The sequence below is a fragment of the Hyperoodon ampullatus genome, assembly GCF_949752795.1.
Source record: "Hyperoodon ampullatus genome assembly, chromosome: 9".
NCBI classification, from domain to species: domain Eukaryota; kingdom Metazoa; phylum Chordata; class Mammalia; order Artiodactyla; family Ziphiidae; genus Hyperoodon; species Hyperoodon ampullatus.
This window is the reverse complement of record NC_136922.1, coordinates 67,161,900-67,179,088: the sequence shown is the minus strand read 5'-3', so window position 1 is coordinate 67,179,088 and position 17,189 is coordinate 67,161,900. Positions and strand designations below refer to the sequence as shown.

Below are 17,189 nucleotides of genomic sequence, written 5' to 3'. Positions count from 1 at the left end.
TTTTTGTTTTTATTTCCATTACTCTAGGAGTTGGATCAAAAAAGATCTTGCTGTGATTTATGTCAAGGAGTGTTCTTCCTATGTTTTCCTCTAAGAGTTTTATAGTGCCTGGTCTTACATTTAAGTCTCGAATCCATTTTGAGTTTATTTTTGTGTATGGTGTTAGGGACTGTTCTAATTTCATTCTTTTACAGGTAGCTGTCCAGTTTTCCCAGCACCACTTATTGAAGAGACTGTCTTTTCCCCATTGTATATCTTTGCCTCCTTTGTCATAGATCAGTTGACCATAGGTACGTGGCTTTATCTCTGGGGTTTCTATCTTCCATTGACCTATATTTCTGTTTTTGTGCCATGGTATCGCTTTTCCAAGGAACAATTTGGCAGTCTATCACAACTTAAATGCACATGCCTTTTGACCCAGCAATTTCACTTTTAGAAATGTACATTATATAAGCATTTATATGTGTGCCTAAAAATTCAAGGAAATTAAGCATTGTTTAATTGTCCATCAACAGCAGACTGTATAAATCATGATAATCACATAGTATGGAATACCTCATACTCTGAAGAATGAGTTACTTCATGTACAGACATGAATAAAAGTATAATATATTAAATGATAGGGAAAAAAACATTCACAGAACAGTATTTACAGCACAGTACCATTTATATAAAAAAGAAATCTACATGGGAATGACTAGTGTATATAAAATTATAGAAAAATGCCAGAAATTTGTAACAATTTAATAATGCTTGTCACTAGAGAAGGGACTGGAACTGAAGGAGGGAGAAAAAGGGACTTCACCTTACTAAATGTCTTTAGAATTTACATCTTTTAGAAAATAAAAATGTTTATATTTATAAACTTTTCTTTTTGGGGGAGAATAAACATGTGAGACATTTGAGAACATAGTAGAAGGGTAAGGTTGACAACATAATGATTCTAACAGGTACTAGCCTCAAAATAAATAAAAAGAAATGTTGGGGCTTCCCTGGTGGCGCAGTGGTTGAGAATCTGCCTGCCAATGCAGGGGACACGGGTTCCAGCCCTGGTCTGGGAAGATCCCACATGCCACGGAGCAACTAGGCCCGTGAGCCACAACTACTGAGCCTGCGCATCTGGAGCCTGTGCTTTGCAACAAGAGAGGCCTCAATAGTTAGAGGCCTGCGCACCGCAATGAAGAGTGGCCCCTGCTTCCTGCAACTAGAGAAAGCCCTCGCACAGAAATGAAGACCCAACACAGCCAATATTAATTAATTAATTTAAAAAAAGAAGAAAAAAAGAAATGTTGACTGCAGGGAAGTTATGCCTGAGTTCGGACATTAAGTTGTTAATTCCTACCTATCTTTAGTAGAGTGATATTTACTTCCAAACCAAAATGTCAGATACCCTATAATCATAATACAAAATATAGTAGCTTTGTCCTAATACTCTCAAGGTGACATAACTACAATACATTCTTGCTCATTGGCTTTACTAAAGGGAAAGCAATAGTGTTACTAATGCAAAATAACTGAGAGTTAAATTAGTCCCATCAACTCCAACTCTACTTAAAGAATCTGTGGAAACAACCTCAATCAAGTTATTTATCATTATTATTTAAGAATAACAAAATTCAGAATCACACATCCTAGCTTAAGAAAACAAAATTATTGGGGCTTCCCTGGTGGCGCAGTGGTTGAGAGTCTGCCTGCTAATGCAGGGGACACGGGTTCGAGCCCTGGTCTGGGAGGATCCCACATGCCGCGGAGCGACTGGGCCCGTGAGCCATGACTACTGAGCCTGCGCGTCTGGAGCCTGTGCTCTGCAACGAGAGAGGCCGCGATAGTGAGAGGCCCGCGCACCGCGATGAAGAGTGGCCCCCGCTTGCCGCAACTAGAGAAAGCCCTCATACAGAAACGAAGACCCAACACAGCCATAAATAAATAAATAAATAAATAAATAAATAAATAAATAAATAAATAAATAAATAAAAAGAAAACAAAATTATTCAATAAATATAAACAGAATATCTATCCATAATATTTTCTATTTCTTTATAATTAACATAACATTTTAAGATCTGTTAAATGATCCAAATTAATGACACATTTATTTTACTTTGAAATGCACTAAAAACGTTCTGCAACAAAGTCATTATCATTCCCTTATTTTACTGACTTTAAAAGGAAATAAATGGAATTAAATTTTTTTCTGTCCTCATTAAAACAAAATATTGTTAACACAATTTAAGATGTTAACTACTTTATGAAAATTACAAAATAAGAGTACTTAACTAGAGTCTAATATTACACCTGTAGTTTAACATTATCAGCAGGTTAAAATAACCCATGTCCTCTTTATCTTTGAAGTCTAGCCCAAGAAACCCATGCCATCATCATTCAAGAATATTATACTTCAAGCCTAAGAATGAAACATTCATGAAATGTTTGTTCATAAAGTTTTGAAAAAAGTTAGATCACTAATTATTTATAATAAAGTCACGTTCCTTTAGGTCCTTGGGATTATAAGGGCTCTGAGAAGTCCTACAATTAAAGAAACTGCTTATCTTTGTTTTACCCAGCACCTCCTCAATTCTACAGCCTTAGATAATTTCCACCAACCCCTTGAAATATTTATTAATATCTGACACATGAAACACACTGAGACATTATACCATATAATTCTTTGGTAAATTATTTTTCCTTAACCATATATAGTTATAGCAACTGATGTAAATAATACTGTATTACTGTATTAGTTAAGTAGAAAATTCATAGGCAGCTTAAACCTTGAGGATCTTTCCTTTGTATATTGCACATAAACACTTAACCACAGACGCTCCTCCTCAGTTCTGTCATTAGCAGCTTGGAAAAACCCATTTCATTACACAAACTGTGTAATGAACACATACAATGTGTTCTACATCATCTTGCTAAATTATGTAGAGTTTCAGAACATTAGAACTGGAATAGTCCTTAGAGATACCAGAACAGCAGTGTTCTAACTCCTAGTCCTCAATTCTGCTCTTCATGTAAATCTGCTCCTAAACGAATTCTCTTGATATTCTCTACTGGACTCTCCCACTGGGCAGTGGCTTTCCAACTTACTTTACCACAGTTTACAGTTAAAAACAAACAAACAAAAAAACCCCAAACACATTTTCATCAAAACCCAGTATACACAAATATATAGGTATACTTATCTGTATTGTAAAAATGTATGTGTACAAATTGACAACTTTCATGAAACAATAGTCTTGCTAAGCAAAATGCAGTCTATTTTCTAATCATTTCTATTTTTCATTTTTTTAAATGATTCACTAAATTGATTTAATGATCCAGCTTGAAAAAAAAAAAAAAAACCTGCCAAGGAGCAAAGAGGTTTAATTCAGATGAATAATCTCATCCCAGTATCCTATAGCTTTTCCATTCCAACAACTATCCTCTGATGGACTATTACAATTGATAAAAAGCAAACACACAGGGGCTTCCCTGGTGGCGCAGTGGTTGAGAGTCTGCCTGCCGATGCAGAGGACACGGGTTCGTGCCCCGGTCCGGGACGATCCCACATGCCGCAGAGCGGCTGGGCCCGTGAGCCATGGCTGCTAAGCCTGTGCATCCGGAGCCTGTGCTCTGCAACGGGAGAGGCCACAACAGTGAGAGGCCCGCGTACCGCAAAAAAAAAAAAAAAAAAGCAAAGACATAAATTCATTTTATTATTTATTGAACAGCTGCTAAATGCTAGAACTAGGGACATTTTGCCATCAAAAAGTGTAATTTTGTTGAGAAACAAGCTATAGTTACAGTTAAACAATACAGTAGGAATACATAAAGAACACCTAAGTAGTTTGAAGGAAATCAAGGATGGCTTCACAGAGCAAGCAAGCAAGCAGCATTTCTGTGAGACATCCGTAGGAACTAATCAAGCAAACCAATGAGCACTTAAGTAATGCTAAAATGTGGAACAGTTCTTTTTAAAAAGATGAAATCTTCAACCTCTGGTTTAGAATTTGAATGAAGAGGAAAGAAAATACAGGAGGATAAATAAGCTTAGAAGTAAGAAATAATTAGTATTAGAGAAGTAAAAGGCATCTAGTAAGAGCTAATAGGTAACTGAATATAGATTTAACTGGAGAAAAAACTATTAAAATAAAGGAGTCTACACAGACTGTTTCACAGGAATCAAGGTTTTTCACTTCTCTTAAAAAAATGAAACTAGGGCCTGCCTGGTGGCTCAGTGGTTAAGAATCCGCCTGCCAATGCAGGGGACATGGGTTCGAGCCCTGGTCCGGGAAGATCCCACATGCCGCCGAGCAACTGAGCCCAGGTGCCACAACTACTGAGCCTGTGCTCTATAGCCTGCGAGCCACAACTACTGAAGCCCAGGCACCTAGAGCCCACGCTCCACAACAAGAGAAGCCACCGCAATGAGAAGACCATGCACTGCAACGAAGAGTAGCCCCCGCTCGCCACAACTAGAGAAAGCCCATGCACGGCAAGAAAGAACCAACACAGCCAAAAATAAATAAATAAAATAATTAAAAAAATTTTTTTAATTAAAAATTAAAAAAATAATAATCAGAGATGTCACATAAATAACTTCAGCAAAATACTTAAACATCATGTCTTTATTGAAATGTACATAATAGCAAGTACAAAAATCAATTTTGTTAACAAGAATGCAAGCTACCCAGCTAAACCTTATTTATAATGAGAAAAGAACAAGTTCTCAACGATCTTTCAAATTAGCTAAATCTCTCACCAGAAAAAAAGTTTTGCCCAGCAATGTGTATACTGAATTGCAAAGTAAGGGCACATGTACTCTAAATGTTTAATCATCAAAGGAGTACAACTAAAGCAGAAGTTCAAAGTAAGGATTAATCAAGTATTTAACCTATTAACTGCCATATCATTCTCAACCATCCCTGATCTTTCTCTTCTCTTCATCCTTGGTATTTAGATCTTAAAACTAAAGTTGTAAAAATGCACTAATAAATATTTGCTTAAAATTAACATTTTATTTAGTTTACAGATTTACTAGGTACATTTTATATATATATAGTATATGTACAAAGTACATTTATATACACCATTATCTCAAGCCCTCTGTGAGGAAGAGGTGGTTACAAATAGCAGACAGTATTATTGTCCAAGTGTCTCCACTCTACCCCCATCCCATACACTCAGGTTCTTAGAGGGCATGGCTTTATTGTTTGTTTGTTTGAAATCTCAGTGGTTTAGAAAGACCAGGTAAATGTCTGTTGTGATAAGGAAATTGAGATTCAAAGTGACCATTTGTGGCAGAAATTGGAGTTTGAAGCTACATTAAGCACAATATTCTTTTTAATTTAACAGTTGCTGTACTTAGTATTATAAGTTAGATTTAAGTTAGTTTAAATATAAAGCTGATTTTCATGGTATGCTAAAAACAAAATAACAAGCATAAGAATAAATAACTCTTTTACAAAATTTCCAAACTAAATAATGCATTTGAAATGCAAGCACAATATGAGTTACTAGCTTCAGGATTCTATCCTTTCAGACAAATAAGATGTTTTCCCCATTAAGCCCATATAATAACTCCCCTCTTTACATGGCATGTTAAATCTACACTACTGAAAGATTTATTAAATTAAATTGTAATTAGTAGTGTGTGTTTCCCAGGAAATACCTCTGAGAGTTGAAGAGGTCTTTTTCATTTTTATATCATTAGCTTAGTTTATAACTCTTAGCACTTTACTGCTGATCAGTGTGTGTCACTTGAATTACTGATCATTCAGTTAAAATCTATTCTCAGGACCATGACAGGAATTCTATGGAAATATTATTATGTTATTACTATAAATATTACCACTTGTAACATAATAAATAATTCAGTCTTCTATCATAAAAACTTGAGTTAGTTAAGAATGAACCACAAGTTATGCTACACATTTGATTCCTTGACATGCACAATTACCTTGTGTTTATCATCTACTTGCTTGAGAGTTCTAGGCAGTGTAAGAACAGAGCCCCAAAGTCAAAAGCTTTCTTCCTTCTAAATATTAACCTATTTGTCTCAGCTATTAATAAATTTGGAGGCCACCCAAAAGTTTTACAAACTCAGTTTGTCAAAATATATGTAAATGTAACCAATGGTATCTCTACAACACTATACACACCTGCAAATAACTTTCATTTCCAGGCTAAATTTTTCCAGAGTTTTATCTCCATTTAGTCATTTTTTTCTATGGAAGCCCCAAACTACAATTTTATCTTTTTTTTTTTTTTTACTTTTTTTAACATAAGAATAAAAAAATCAAATTAGTTCCTCTAGTCATATGCCAGTTAACTCTATAATACAGTTAAATATTAGTCTTTAAACACTTCAAAATTATTTCAGCTCTTTCTCTTTCCACTTTCCTTCCTGAAAATTCAGTCCAGAAATCATTATCTGAGGCTGAGAATGGCAGGTGAACATGCTGGAGGGAGAGCCACAGTGGCCCAGAGCAGGGTGTCAGAGTCTGTAAGATAAGGACAGCTTCCAAGGGGGTCTGGGAGAAGGCCTGAACCCAAAAAAGGATGAGGAGGACAACTGCATGAGAAGAGTGGCCTGCCACAGGGTGTCAGAGCACTTGAGAGGGGTGAGTAGGGATAGGGATACTCCATCAGAGAGAGGAAGAGAAAAGCCTGGGGGACATGGCAGAAAATTAGTTAACATACAGGGGAACTGATCAAATAAGTAAACATATTAAGTTAAAAATTGTGAGCCACTATATTGTATACCTGTAACTTATATAATATTGTACAGCAACTATACTTCAATTAAAAAAAAGTAAACGTATTAAGGATAATGATTTCTCACCATCAGAAGGATGTTACAACTAGAGAAAAGATGAAAAGTAGAACGACCACTGTGGTGATGAACTGAAATTGGAGATATCAGTGTGAACTTAATGATTTTCAACATACATAATAGATGCAGATGTACTATAGATATAAAAGTATATATGTGGGTGTGTGTCTACATATACGTATGGATGTATACAAACATATATTTGCTATTTTCTGATTTTGATGGTACATTAATGGTTATGTCCAAGAAGATTCTTGAGGAAGAGAAATACACAAGTATTTAGGGGACAATGACGGATCACGCATTTCAAATGTTTCAGGGGAAAAAAAGCTGTATACTGTAATTGTAACTTTTGTGTTCAGAAACGTTACAAAATTAATTAAAACATTATTTCAGCACAAGAATCACAATAAATCAATGCCACATACTTCCAATTACATAAAATACTTTGTACCTACAGTTCTCAATTTTTAGGTGAATAACAACCCCTCTGAGAATCTAAATATGCAATGTCTCCCCAGAAAATAAATACATGATAAAAATCTCAATTACATTTCAGGAAGTTCAGTCACTGAACCCATTTACTCACCCTGTTTCCCCTAAAAAATCAGGTCCATAGTCTTCAGTATCTTAGGCACTGCTTTAAATTATTACTCCTATATAGTAAAATATGTCAAAAGGACTCATGTAAATGCATGAAAATTATATACTTAAAATATGTTTCTGTTTATTGATAAATAAAATTGGGGTAAAATTAACAACATCAACAATTTCAACCACCTTTGCAAGGCCTTTCATGGGAGGCAGGTTATAACTTTCTGACCTTTAAAATAATTCTGAGGTTCTGTATTACATTGGTGAAACAAGTATGATTATTGGCCTAAAACTATCTTGCCAACAAAATCCACCAGCTGGGCACCCAAAAAAGTAATGAGAGAAAACTTCCTGCTTTGGGACAAAGTAAACCTGGTTCCTAACACAGAAAAAAACTCAGTCTACAAATGCTTTGGAGAGTGGACTTGTTTTGGTGGACTAAGACTATGAAGGGGAAATTCTGACTTCCTGTGGTACTGGGCTGTCTGTAATCATAGCTAGGAAGAAGAGACAGTAAGACAATTTCATATTTAAAACTGTATTTCCGAGACATGTGATAGAACTACCTAGGAAAAGGATGGACCAATTTGACCAACAATAGTATGTGATCTCCATGCCTTAGATTAAAGAAGATTTAGAGAAACTGCCTCTTAAGGATCAAGAAAGAGCAGTCTGCCAAACCAAGAGGAAAACCACACAATAATCTCCTGTGTGAAAATTCTATTTCTATCTGTAAAGAAGTTGCTCCCTTTATTACCTAGTCTTTAAAGTCCTAAGCACCTTTCTTTGCATACAGTGCCCAGTCTTTTTAGACTATGTAACCTTCTCATATTTGTACCTAAGTCTAGCTAATTAAAATCAACAAATGTTTCCTAACTTTTCAGTCCACCTTCACAATGAATCTTGAGAGTATATTCCATATCAAGAGGACAATTTTCTTATGGCAAAAGAATCAGCATTCTCACCCTCTCTTCCTTAATTTAGCCCACATACTATGGAGTTCATCTGAGGGCTCTCAGAAAGGCTGTTAAAGGGTGGCTGTGTTTTTTAACATTAGAGTATTTTAAATGGTCTATTTTCAAAGACAGAATATGAATGAAAAGCAAAAATAGATTAAAAATTATAATTTAAGGATTAACCTATATATATTTTAAAAATCACACTGAATGACTTTTTTCTTAAACCTACTAAATGAAACTGGGAAATTATCACATTAATGATTCATGATGTAGTTAACTTGCACACTTTTGTCCTCTTCTACTATTCCCTTACAGTGTCTTCATCTATCTTTACATTCTCCCCTCAAGCATCTATAAACAGTTACAGCATAGATGAAATGGAATATCCTCACCTTCAAATATACCATAAATCTCCTAAAATTCAGGCAAAATATACTTTCCCTTTTAAAAAAATATTTAGTAGCACAAACTTTTTTTTTTGGCACCTGACTTCCTTTACTTAGCATAGTGATTTCAAATTTTACCCATTTTGCAGCATGCATCAGTACTTGATTCCTTTTTATTGCTGTTCAGAGCAGTGCAAACTTTTAAGAAAACAATTTGCCAATATATGTCAAGAGCCACAAAATATTCAAACACTTTGCTATAGTAATCCTACTTCAGGGATTATAAACAAACAATGATACTGACCTCTACTCCCAATACATACACAAATAATGTGTGTTAAAAGATCTTTATCGCCATGTCATTTTTTTGTTTTTTTTTGTTTTTGTTTTTTTTTTTTTTTGTGGTACGCGGGCCTCTCACTGTTGTGGCCTCTCCCGTTGCGGAGCACAGGCTCCGGATGCGCAGGCTCAGCAGCCATGGCTCACGGGCCCAGCCGCTCCGCGGCATATGGGATCCTCCCAGACCGGGGCACGAACCCGTATCCCCTGCATCGGCAGGCGGACTCTCAACCACTGCGCCACCAGGGAGGCCCCATGTCATTTTTAACAAGTTAAAAACAAACAATGTTCATTAGTGGAGAAATAAATTACAAGAACTATGATATATTCAGTCACAAATTAGAATGCAATGTAGTCATTAAACATCACAGTTAAAACACTGACCAAAGTTTCCATTCTCTAAAATTTTTACTGCAGCATTATTAAGAAATTAAGCACACAAATCATTCAAATGTCAAACGAGAGGCTAAAATTTGAGATAGCCACAGTTGGAAATATGCAGCTGTCAAAAAAAGTAAAATATTGAGGATAAATATAGCAAAATGTTAATGATAATTATCTCTTGCTAAGTCATTTTTATTTATTTTTTAGTATTTCTTAATTTTCATGCATTTCAAGTATTATTAAGGAAAAGCCTCCTTTTCAGAGACGCACATTTTCCCTGACGCCCTAAACAGATCCCACCATGTTTACTTCCTTCCTAGAAAACAATACAATCTGTAATTATTTTATATACTGTTTACTTATTTGCCTATCTCCCTAAATAAACAAACTCCAGCAATCTTCCCAAACAAGTAACAACATAATTACTGTAATTTATAACTGTAATCATGTAATGTAGTATTTATATAGGAAGAACTGCAGAATGAACTAAACCAAAGGTTGAGAAAGAGAACCAACCAAACACATGTATCTTTGAACTTAAAGCTTGTAATAAATGGTTTTGGGAGGATTAATTAACCATTTAAAAAATAAGGTAAGGGATGACTTCCCGGTGGTCCAGTGGATAAGACTCAGCACTCCCAATGCAGAGGGCCTGGGTTCGATCCCTGGTCAGGAAACTAGATCCCGCATGCATGCCCCAACTAAGAGTCCTCTTGCTGCAACTAAGAAGTCCACATGCCGCAACTCAAGATCCCACATGCCACAACGAAGATCCTGCATGCCGCAACTAAGAGCCGGCGCAGCCTAATAAATAAAAAAATGTTTAACAACTTTATTGGAGTATAATTGCTTTACAATGGTGTGTTAGTTTCTGCTGTATAACAAAGTGAATCAGCTATACATATACATACATCCCCATATCTCCTCCCTCTTGCCTCTCCCTCCCACCCTCCCTATCCCACCCCTCTAGGTGGACACAAAGCACCGAGCTGATCTCCCTGTGCTATGCAGCTGCTTCCCACTAGCTATCTATTTTACATTTGATAGTGTATATATATGTCCATGCCACTCTCTCACTTTGTCCCAGCTTTCCCCCTCCCCGTGTCCTCAAGTCCATTCTCTATGTCTGCGTCTTTATTCCTGCCCTGCCCCTAGGTTCTTCAGAACGATTTTTTTTTTTTTTTTACATTCCAAATATATGTATTAGCATACGGTACTTGTTTTTCTCTTTCTGACTTACTTCATTCTGTGGGGCAGTCTCTAGGTCCATCCACCTCGCTACAAATAACTCAATAAATATTTTTTTTAAATAATAAAATAAGGTAAACTAAACATCAGAGTCCTGTCTCATATCTCACATCAAAAAAATCCACATGGATTTAAATTTCAAAATAAAAAAATTAAACCTTAGTCTATATACCTAAATACAGTGGAATCCCTAACAAGCTTGAATCAAGCAGGCAGACATCAAGGACAAAAGCCATAAGAAAAAAGACTACACGGACAATATAAAAATCAAGTTAATATGAAACACGACACAGAAAAAATTCTGGGAAAAAGTGTCAATACTGAACAACAACAACAATAATAATAACCTTAGAGTATCTATATATCATTAAGGAAAAAAGGAACATAGTTTTTAAAATTAAAGTAGAATATATGATTTATAAAACCAAAGATAAATACAAATGATTTAAAAATAACTTAACCAGCAACAATACTATACAGATGAAAATAAGATACCAATTTTTAGGCATTAAATTGGCAAAGAAACACTATAATATCCACTGTTGGCAATATGCTGTCAACACCTGGTTAGTGTGAAAAATGGTACACAACCTATCTTAGGGCAATTTGGTATTATGTATTAAAACCCTTAAAACAATGCATAAACATTCAAACACGCAGCAATTCAAACTTCCAAAGCTTTATCCTAAAGAAGTAAATAAAAATGCAAGGACAGATATAACTACAACCATGTTTACTTGTAACTATACTGATGTTGGACAACATGGCAAATTTTGGTATACCCAACCTACACAAGCCAATAAAGTCTACAACTCGACCATAACTAAGTTATCAAAGACTGTCTAACATCAAAAAAATGATCATAATTTACTGCTAAATTTTATAAGGCAATCACAAAACATTACAGATACATACAAACAAGAATACTGTATGTTTCTATGCTTAAGAGTTACCACTGGATGACAGATTTTGGTAATATTTTCATTTCGCTCTTCTGCTTTTTCTAATTTCTACAATGAAACACAATTACATTACAAAAGCACTTTTTAAAATATACAGATGAAAAACCTAGAAGGAATCCAAAAATTTTAAATAGTAGGTATGTGATTTTCCCCCCTAAATTCTCTCTGCTTTGACTAAATTACTTGAAATAAAATTCATAAAACATAAATTTCACCATTTTAAAGTGTACAATTCAGTGGTTTTTCTATATTTACAATGTCGTGCAATCATCATTGGTTAAATTACTTTTATCACTAGAAGTAAAATAAAAATACAGAGCTCAGGGAAGAAAATTTTAAAATATTACTCAAAGTATTTCAAGTATCCAACATATCTTAACTGCAGGCTTAAACATAATTCCATTAAATGCCCAACAGCTTAGATACAAAATGGCCAATATTACTTTCAATTTCTTCAACTAACTCTGGATGTTATTATCAATACATCACTTCAAATACCAACAAAAAGGTGGGAGAAAATTATCTATGACTGTCATTGTATATCCTATCACTGACTAAATACCTCCTAAACTTCTACTAATAAGTCATACACAAAAACACATTATGATAGGGCTTCCCTGGTGGCGCAGTGGTTGAGAGTCCACCTGCCAATGCACGGGACACGGGTTCGTGCCCTGGTCCAGGAAGATCCCACATGCCGCGGAGCAGCTAGGCCCGTGAGCCATGGCTGCTGAGCCTGCGCGTCTGGAGCCTGTGCTCCGCAACAGGAGAGGCCACAACAGTAAAAGGCCCCGCGTACCGCAAAAAAAAAAAACAAAAACACATTATGATAAACTCTGAATCCCAAAAATGGCTAAACCACCATATTCTAAGCTCCCTTCCACCGAAAAAAAACCAGAAATGCCAGCGCTACTAAAGACATTTGATATATGTCGAATACATTATGACAATAAAGAAAACCTCTGCTACAAAAATTTAGCAAAGCTTAATACTATAAAAATGATTGAACTGTGTATTTTATCTTCAAAGAACCCAAAATAATAGACTTAATGCCACTTGTTTTTCAAATTATTTTCTGGTCAGATAAAGCAATCTACAATCTTTCTGAGTTCTACCTCTTTGAAAGATTCTAGTAAAATCAAGATTTTACAATTAACATTTTATTCTCAGAGCAAAAATTAAGAAGCACACAAACGATTTTCAAATTCCAAGCCCGAATAGGTTTGACATTTGCTGAATTAGAGACCTAACTGTCTTCATTATCTGATATGTCTGACACTGGGTTTTAAAGTAAATTTTCAAATAAAGAGTCAAAATCAAGAATTCCAATCTTTTTATCCTGAAGGCAATGAATGTCTTCAAATTTTAGGCTAGCCTACCCTTCCAGCCTTATTTCCAACTATTATAAAGTTACCACTTTGGGGTCAGATCCTAAAATCAACATGCAGTGCAAATTAATATTGAACTGCCCCCCCAATATATCATCCATAATGCACAATTACATATAAACTGATAACTTGTTTTTCTTCCTGCACTAAAACAGATACCTGTTTCTTTGAGCACATAAGAAGTAACTAGTTTATATTAAGGCACCTAGACTAACTCAGCAAGGTGAGATGCTCATACTATAAAAGTATGTGGGGGCCTCCCTGGTGGCGCAGTGGTTGAGAGTCCGCCTGCCGATGCAGGGGATACGGGTTCGTGCCCCGGTCTGGGAGGATCCCATATGCCGCGGAGCGGCTGGGCCCGTGAGCCATGGCTGCTGAGCCTGCGCATCCGGAGCCTGTGCTCCGCAACGGGAGAGGCCACAACAGTGAGAGGCCCGCGTACCACAAAAAAAAAAAAAATAAAAATAAAAAAAAGTATGTGGAAGCTGAAAATGACTGGGGGAACAGAGAATTCACCTCTCCCACCATGCCTACCCTAGGACAGGCACTCATTCCAGTAGAATGGCAGAAAAAAATGCTTGCATTATTTTTCTCTAAAATTCTCATTCATTTCCTCTTTGTCTCTGTATGGCCCTCTGTCTCTTTTAATTTTTTTAGGGAAAACAGTATCTAGTTGGAATCATACAAGTTCAAGGCATACTGGACGCACTCTACTGAACTCTGCACTATATCCAGTATTCCCAAATGAGCCTCTGCATAGTGCCTAAGAACACACCAGACTGAGAAACAGACTGGGTTTGGTTCTGGCATTTGCTAGCAGTGTGACCATGGGCAAGTAACCTAACATCTCCATGCTTCAGTTTCTTCATCTCTAAAAAGGAGATAACAATAATATAATACTTACATCATAGGGTTATTGTTAAGGACTGTATGAGTTACATAATAAAGTATCAGTACTTTATGTACTTGAAATATTCCCTGGCACATAATAAGTTATGTAGGGGTTGGTTATTGTTTTCCCAACTGGACTGCCCGCTCAATGTCTATCCCAATTCTATTCTTCAAAAATCTGCCCTAATACCTCTTTCTCAAGTAAGGCAATAATAATTCCAACCAGGGAACCAGGGAAAAGCTCTCCTATACCTTTAAACATCTATGGCTCTTAATTTTTGTATGACTCTACTGACATATTTACTTACTAAAAACGTTACTTATCTTTTTATGTATACTTTACATTGTCATAAAAATTATTAGCTCCTTTAGGGAAGAAAATATGGGAAAAGAAATTATGTCTCTTTTATACAAAAAAGTCACTCAAGTAAATACTAAATATTGCTTGGAGAGCAAGGTTCCTGGATAAAGGTTTCCCAACAAAGGACAAAGAGATAAAGAAATCAACTGTTAAATATAGATTCTCAGTTTGTATCAATGTATAAGTCTCAAACCAAGAATTGTTATAAGAACCAAAGCTGCTCTGAGCATAAATCTCAAATATGAGGACTTAGCTCATAAGGAATAGCTTGCAGTCTCTAAGTCAAGAATATTAAAGTATGGTAAGTCTTAGCTTTCTGTGATTTACAAACAATATTGTTAGATTTGGCCTAAAGTCTGAAAAACAATGTATTAAATATTTACTTACAAGGTGACTTTTTAAAGAATATTTATCTATTTACTTATATTTATTTTGGCTGCGCCGGGTCCTAGTTGTGGCATGCAGGATCTTTTTGGCTGCAGCATGCGGACTTCTTAGTTGCGGCATGCAAAGTTTTAGTCGCGACATGCGTGGGGGATCTAGTTCCCTGACAAGGGATTGAACCTGGACCCCTGCCTTGGGAGCACGGAGTCTTACCCACTGGACCACCAGGGAAGTTCCAAAAGGTGACTTTTATGTGTTATACACTGCAACTATGTAGATGAAAAGATTTAGACCCTGCACTCAACAAGTCTATACAAAGATAACTAATTAAACAGTAATGTTCAAGGTATAGTGGGGATAACAGAATAACAATATTAACACCCATTCTCCTTTATCCACAGTTGAAGTCTTATCAAAGAAGAGAAAAACAAAAGCTGTAGTTGACAAAAGGACTGACCAGAAAAACAAATAAGTTACATTCAGAGATTGTGTATTTACTCTAAAAATCAAGATCAGCTGGTTATTAACTATTTCATCTGGACAAATGTCACAGAGATTTCAAACCAAATATCTGGCCTAGACCCCCAGATATTACTCTACTAAGTATATATTCAAGAAGTTATTCTTTAACTTTTAATATTAAAATTTTTTTGGAAATTGCTATGGTTCTCCTAATGCACCTAGGAAGTTTTCTACAAATTAAAAAATGATCTTATATTTGTCTACGGTTTGTCATTTAAGATCACTAACATTACATAGTAAAGGTAAGATGTAGTATTTCTTCACATAAAATGATTATGTTACCAATCTATGGAAGAAAAGGTATGTCCTGCATATTTTACCCACCTATTTAGACCCACACCTCTGGTCTACACCAGCCAGTTTGCAAGCTAGGTATACTATGCTTCTTACTCAACCAGAGACAGACAAGTTAACCAACTCTACCAAGTATCAAGTTTGCAGACTTTGTACCACCATGTTTTAACTATGAACTATTACAATGTAGATATTTCCAAACAGCCACAAACCTACCCTCAGGTAAAACACTCTGGTCAGTTGATAAAATATTCTTCCCTTCAATGAAGGGGTATTTCATACCTAATTCAATTAATCTAATTCAACACCAAAATAAAAATACCAGGAGTTGAATGTAATTAGCAAAATTTAATGCACAGTACATAAAGGTCCAGCATCAACTCAATTTTCTCTGTCATGGATAGTCAATCCACTATTCTGCCTTTTACCTTTTACCTAAAACAAATAGAGAAATACAACAAAATTGCATCAAACTGAGGAGCTAGGTTATAAAGTCAGCCTATATGAGGTGAAAATATTATAAAGTCATTTAAGATTGTTATTTAAGATAACTAACCTTATACATGGTAAAGTGTTTTTGCATATATAATGATTATGTTACCAACCTACAGTCAAAATAAGCCTTGACAATCTATTAAAATGGACTACAGGCAGGGAAAGGTGCTCACAGGATAAAACACACTCATGAGAAAAATGAGAGTGAACTAAAGAACAAGGAGAGTCATCATATTTCACTAATTCCAGGGCTTATACTTAATGAATGAATTCCCAGGGTAATCATTTGCATGATTATGATCCTCTACCCCATCCTTCTTTTTCAAATTCAGAGAACATATGTTTAAGTTAAACACTCATGTGATATGGCTTCACTACACTATATGAGCCAGAGAATAAAATTATCCTGGGGCTTCCCTGGTGGCGCAGTGGTTGAGAGTCCGCCTGCTGATGCAGGGGACATGGGTTCTTGCCCAGCTCCGGGAAGATCCCACATGCCGCGGAGCGGCTGGGCCCGTGAGCCATGGCCGCTGAGCCTGCACGTTCGGAGCCTGTGCTCTGCAACGGGAGAGGCCACAACAGTGAGAGGCCCGCGTACCGCAAAAAAAAAAAAAAAAAATTATCCTGGAGTAATAAGTAACCACCAGATGCTATTTCCTTTTGTAGCATCATCAATTGAAGAGAACTTCTCCAGCGTTCTATTCAACCACTACATCCCCCCCTTCTCAACTTTTACTGAGTTTCCAAAACTGTGCCATCTACAAGAAAGAGGCAAGAAAATACTGAAATCCTATTACACCATCAAGTTAAATTTTAAAATGTATTCGCATAACAAAAGAAAATATAACACATGATCCCTGCAGTTATTTGGGCTATTGTTTTCTCAAATCATTCAGAGTTCATTAATAGTTGGAAACATATCAAAACTCAATTTTAGTGAGAAATCATATCTTACCCACAACCATAAGTGTGAATTCAAACCCTCTCTTCACTGATTTTCTGTATACTTGATTCGGGAGATTTGCAAATCCCACATAGCCTTCAAGGTTCTTCTGTTGCTGAGAAAAGCAAAAGGAGTCCAGTTATTCATATATCAACAAATCACTTCTGTCACACATTTCAAATTCCCTTCATTAACCTATTTTTAGAAAACTATATAAACTAT

At 35.8% G+C, this 17,189-nt stretch overlaps 1 protein-coding gene across 1 annotated transcript in view; it reads right to left on the bottom strand.

Moving 5' to 3' along the window:
- Positions 1-17,189, bottom strand: part of SEPTIN7 (septin 7) — a 113,360-nt gene that overhangs the window by 56,334 nt on the left and 39,837 nt on the right. The window contains exon 2 of the mRNA XM_079710958.1: positions 16,980-17,082. Coding sequence (XP_079567084.1) covers positions 16,980-17,082 — 103 coding nt within the window. The remainder of the gene's footprint in view (positions 1-16,979; positions 17,083-17,189) is intronic.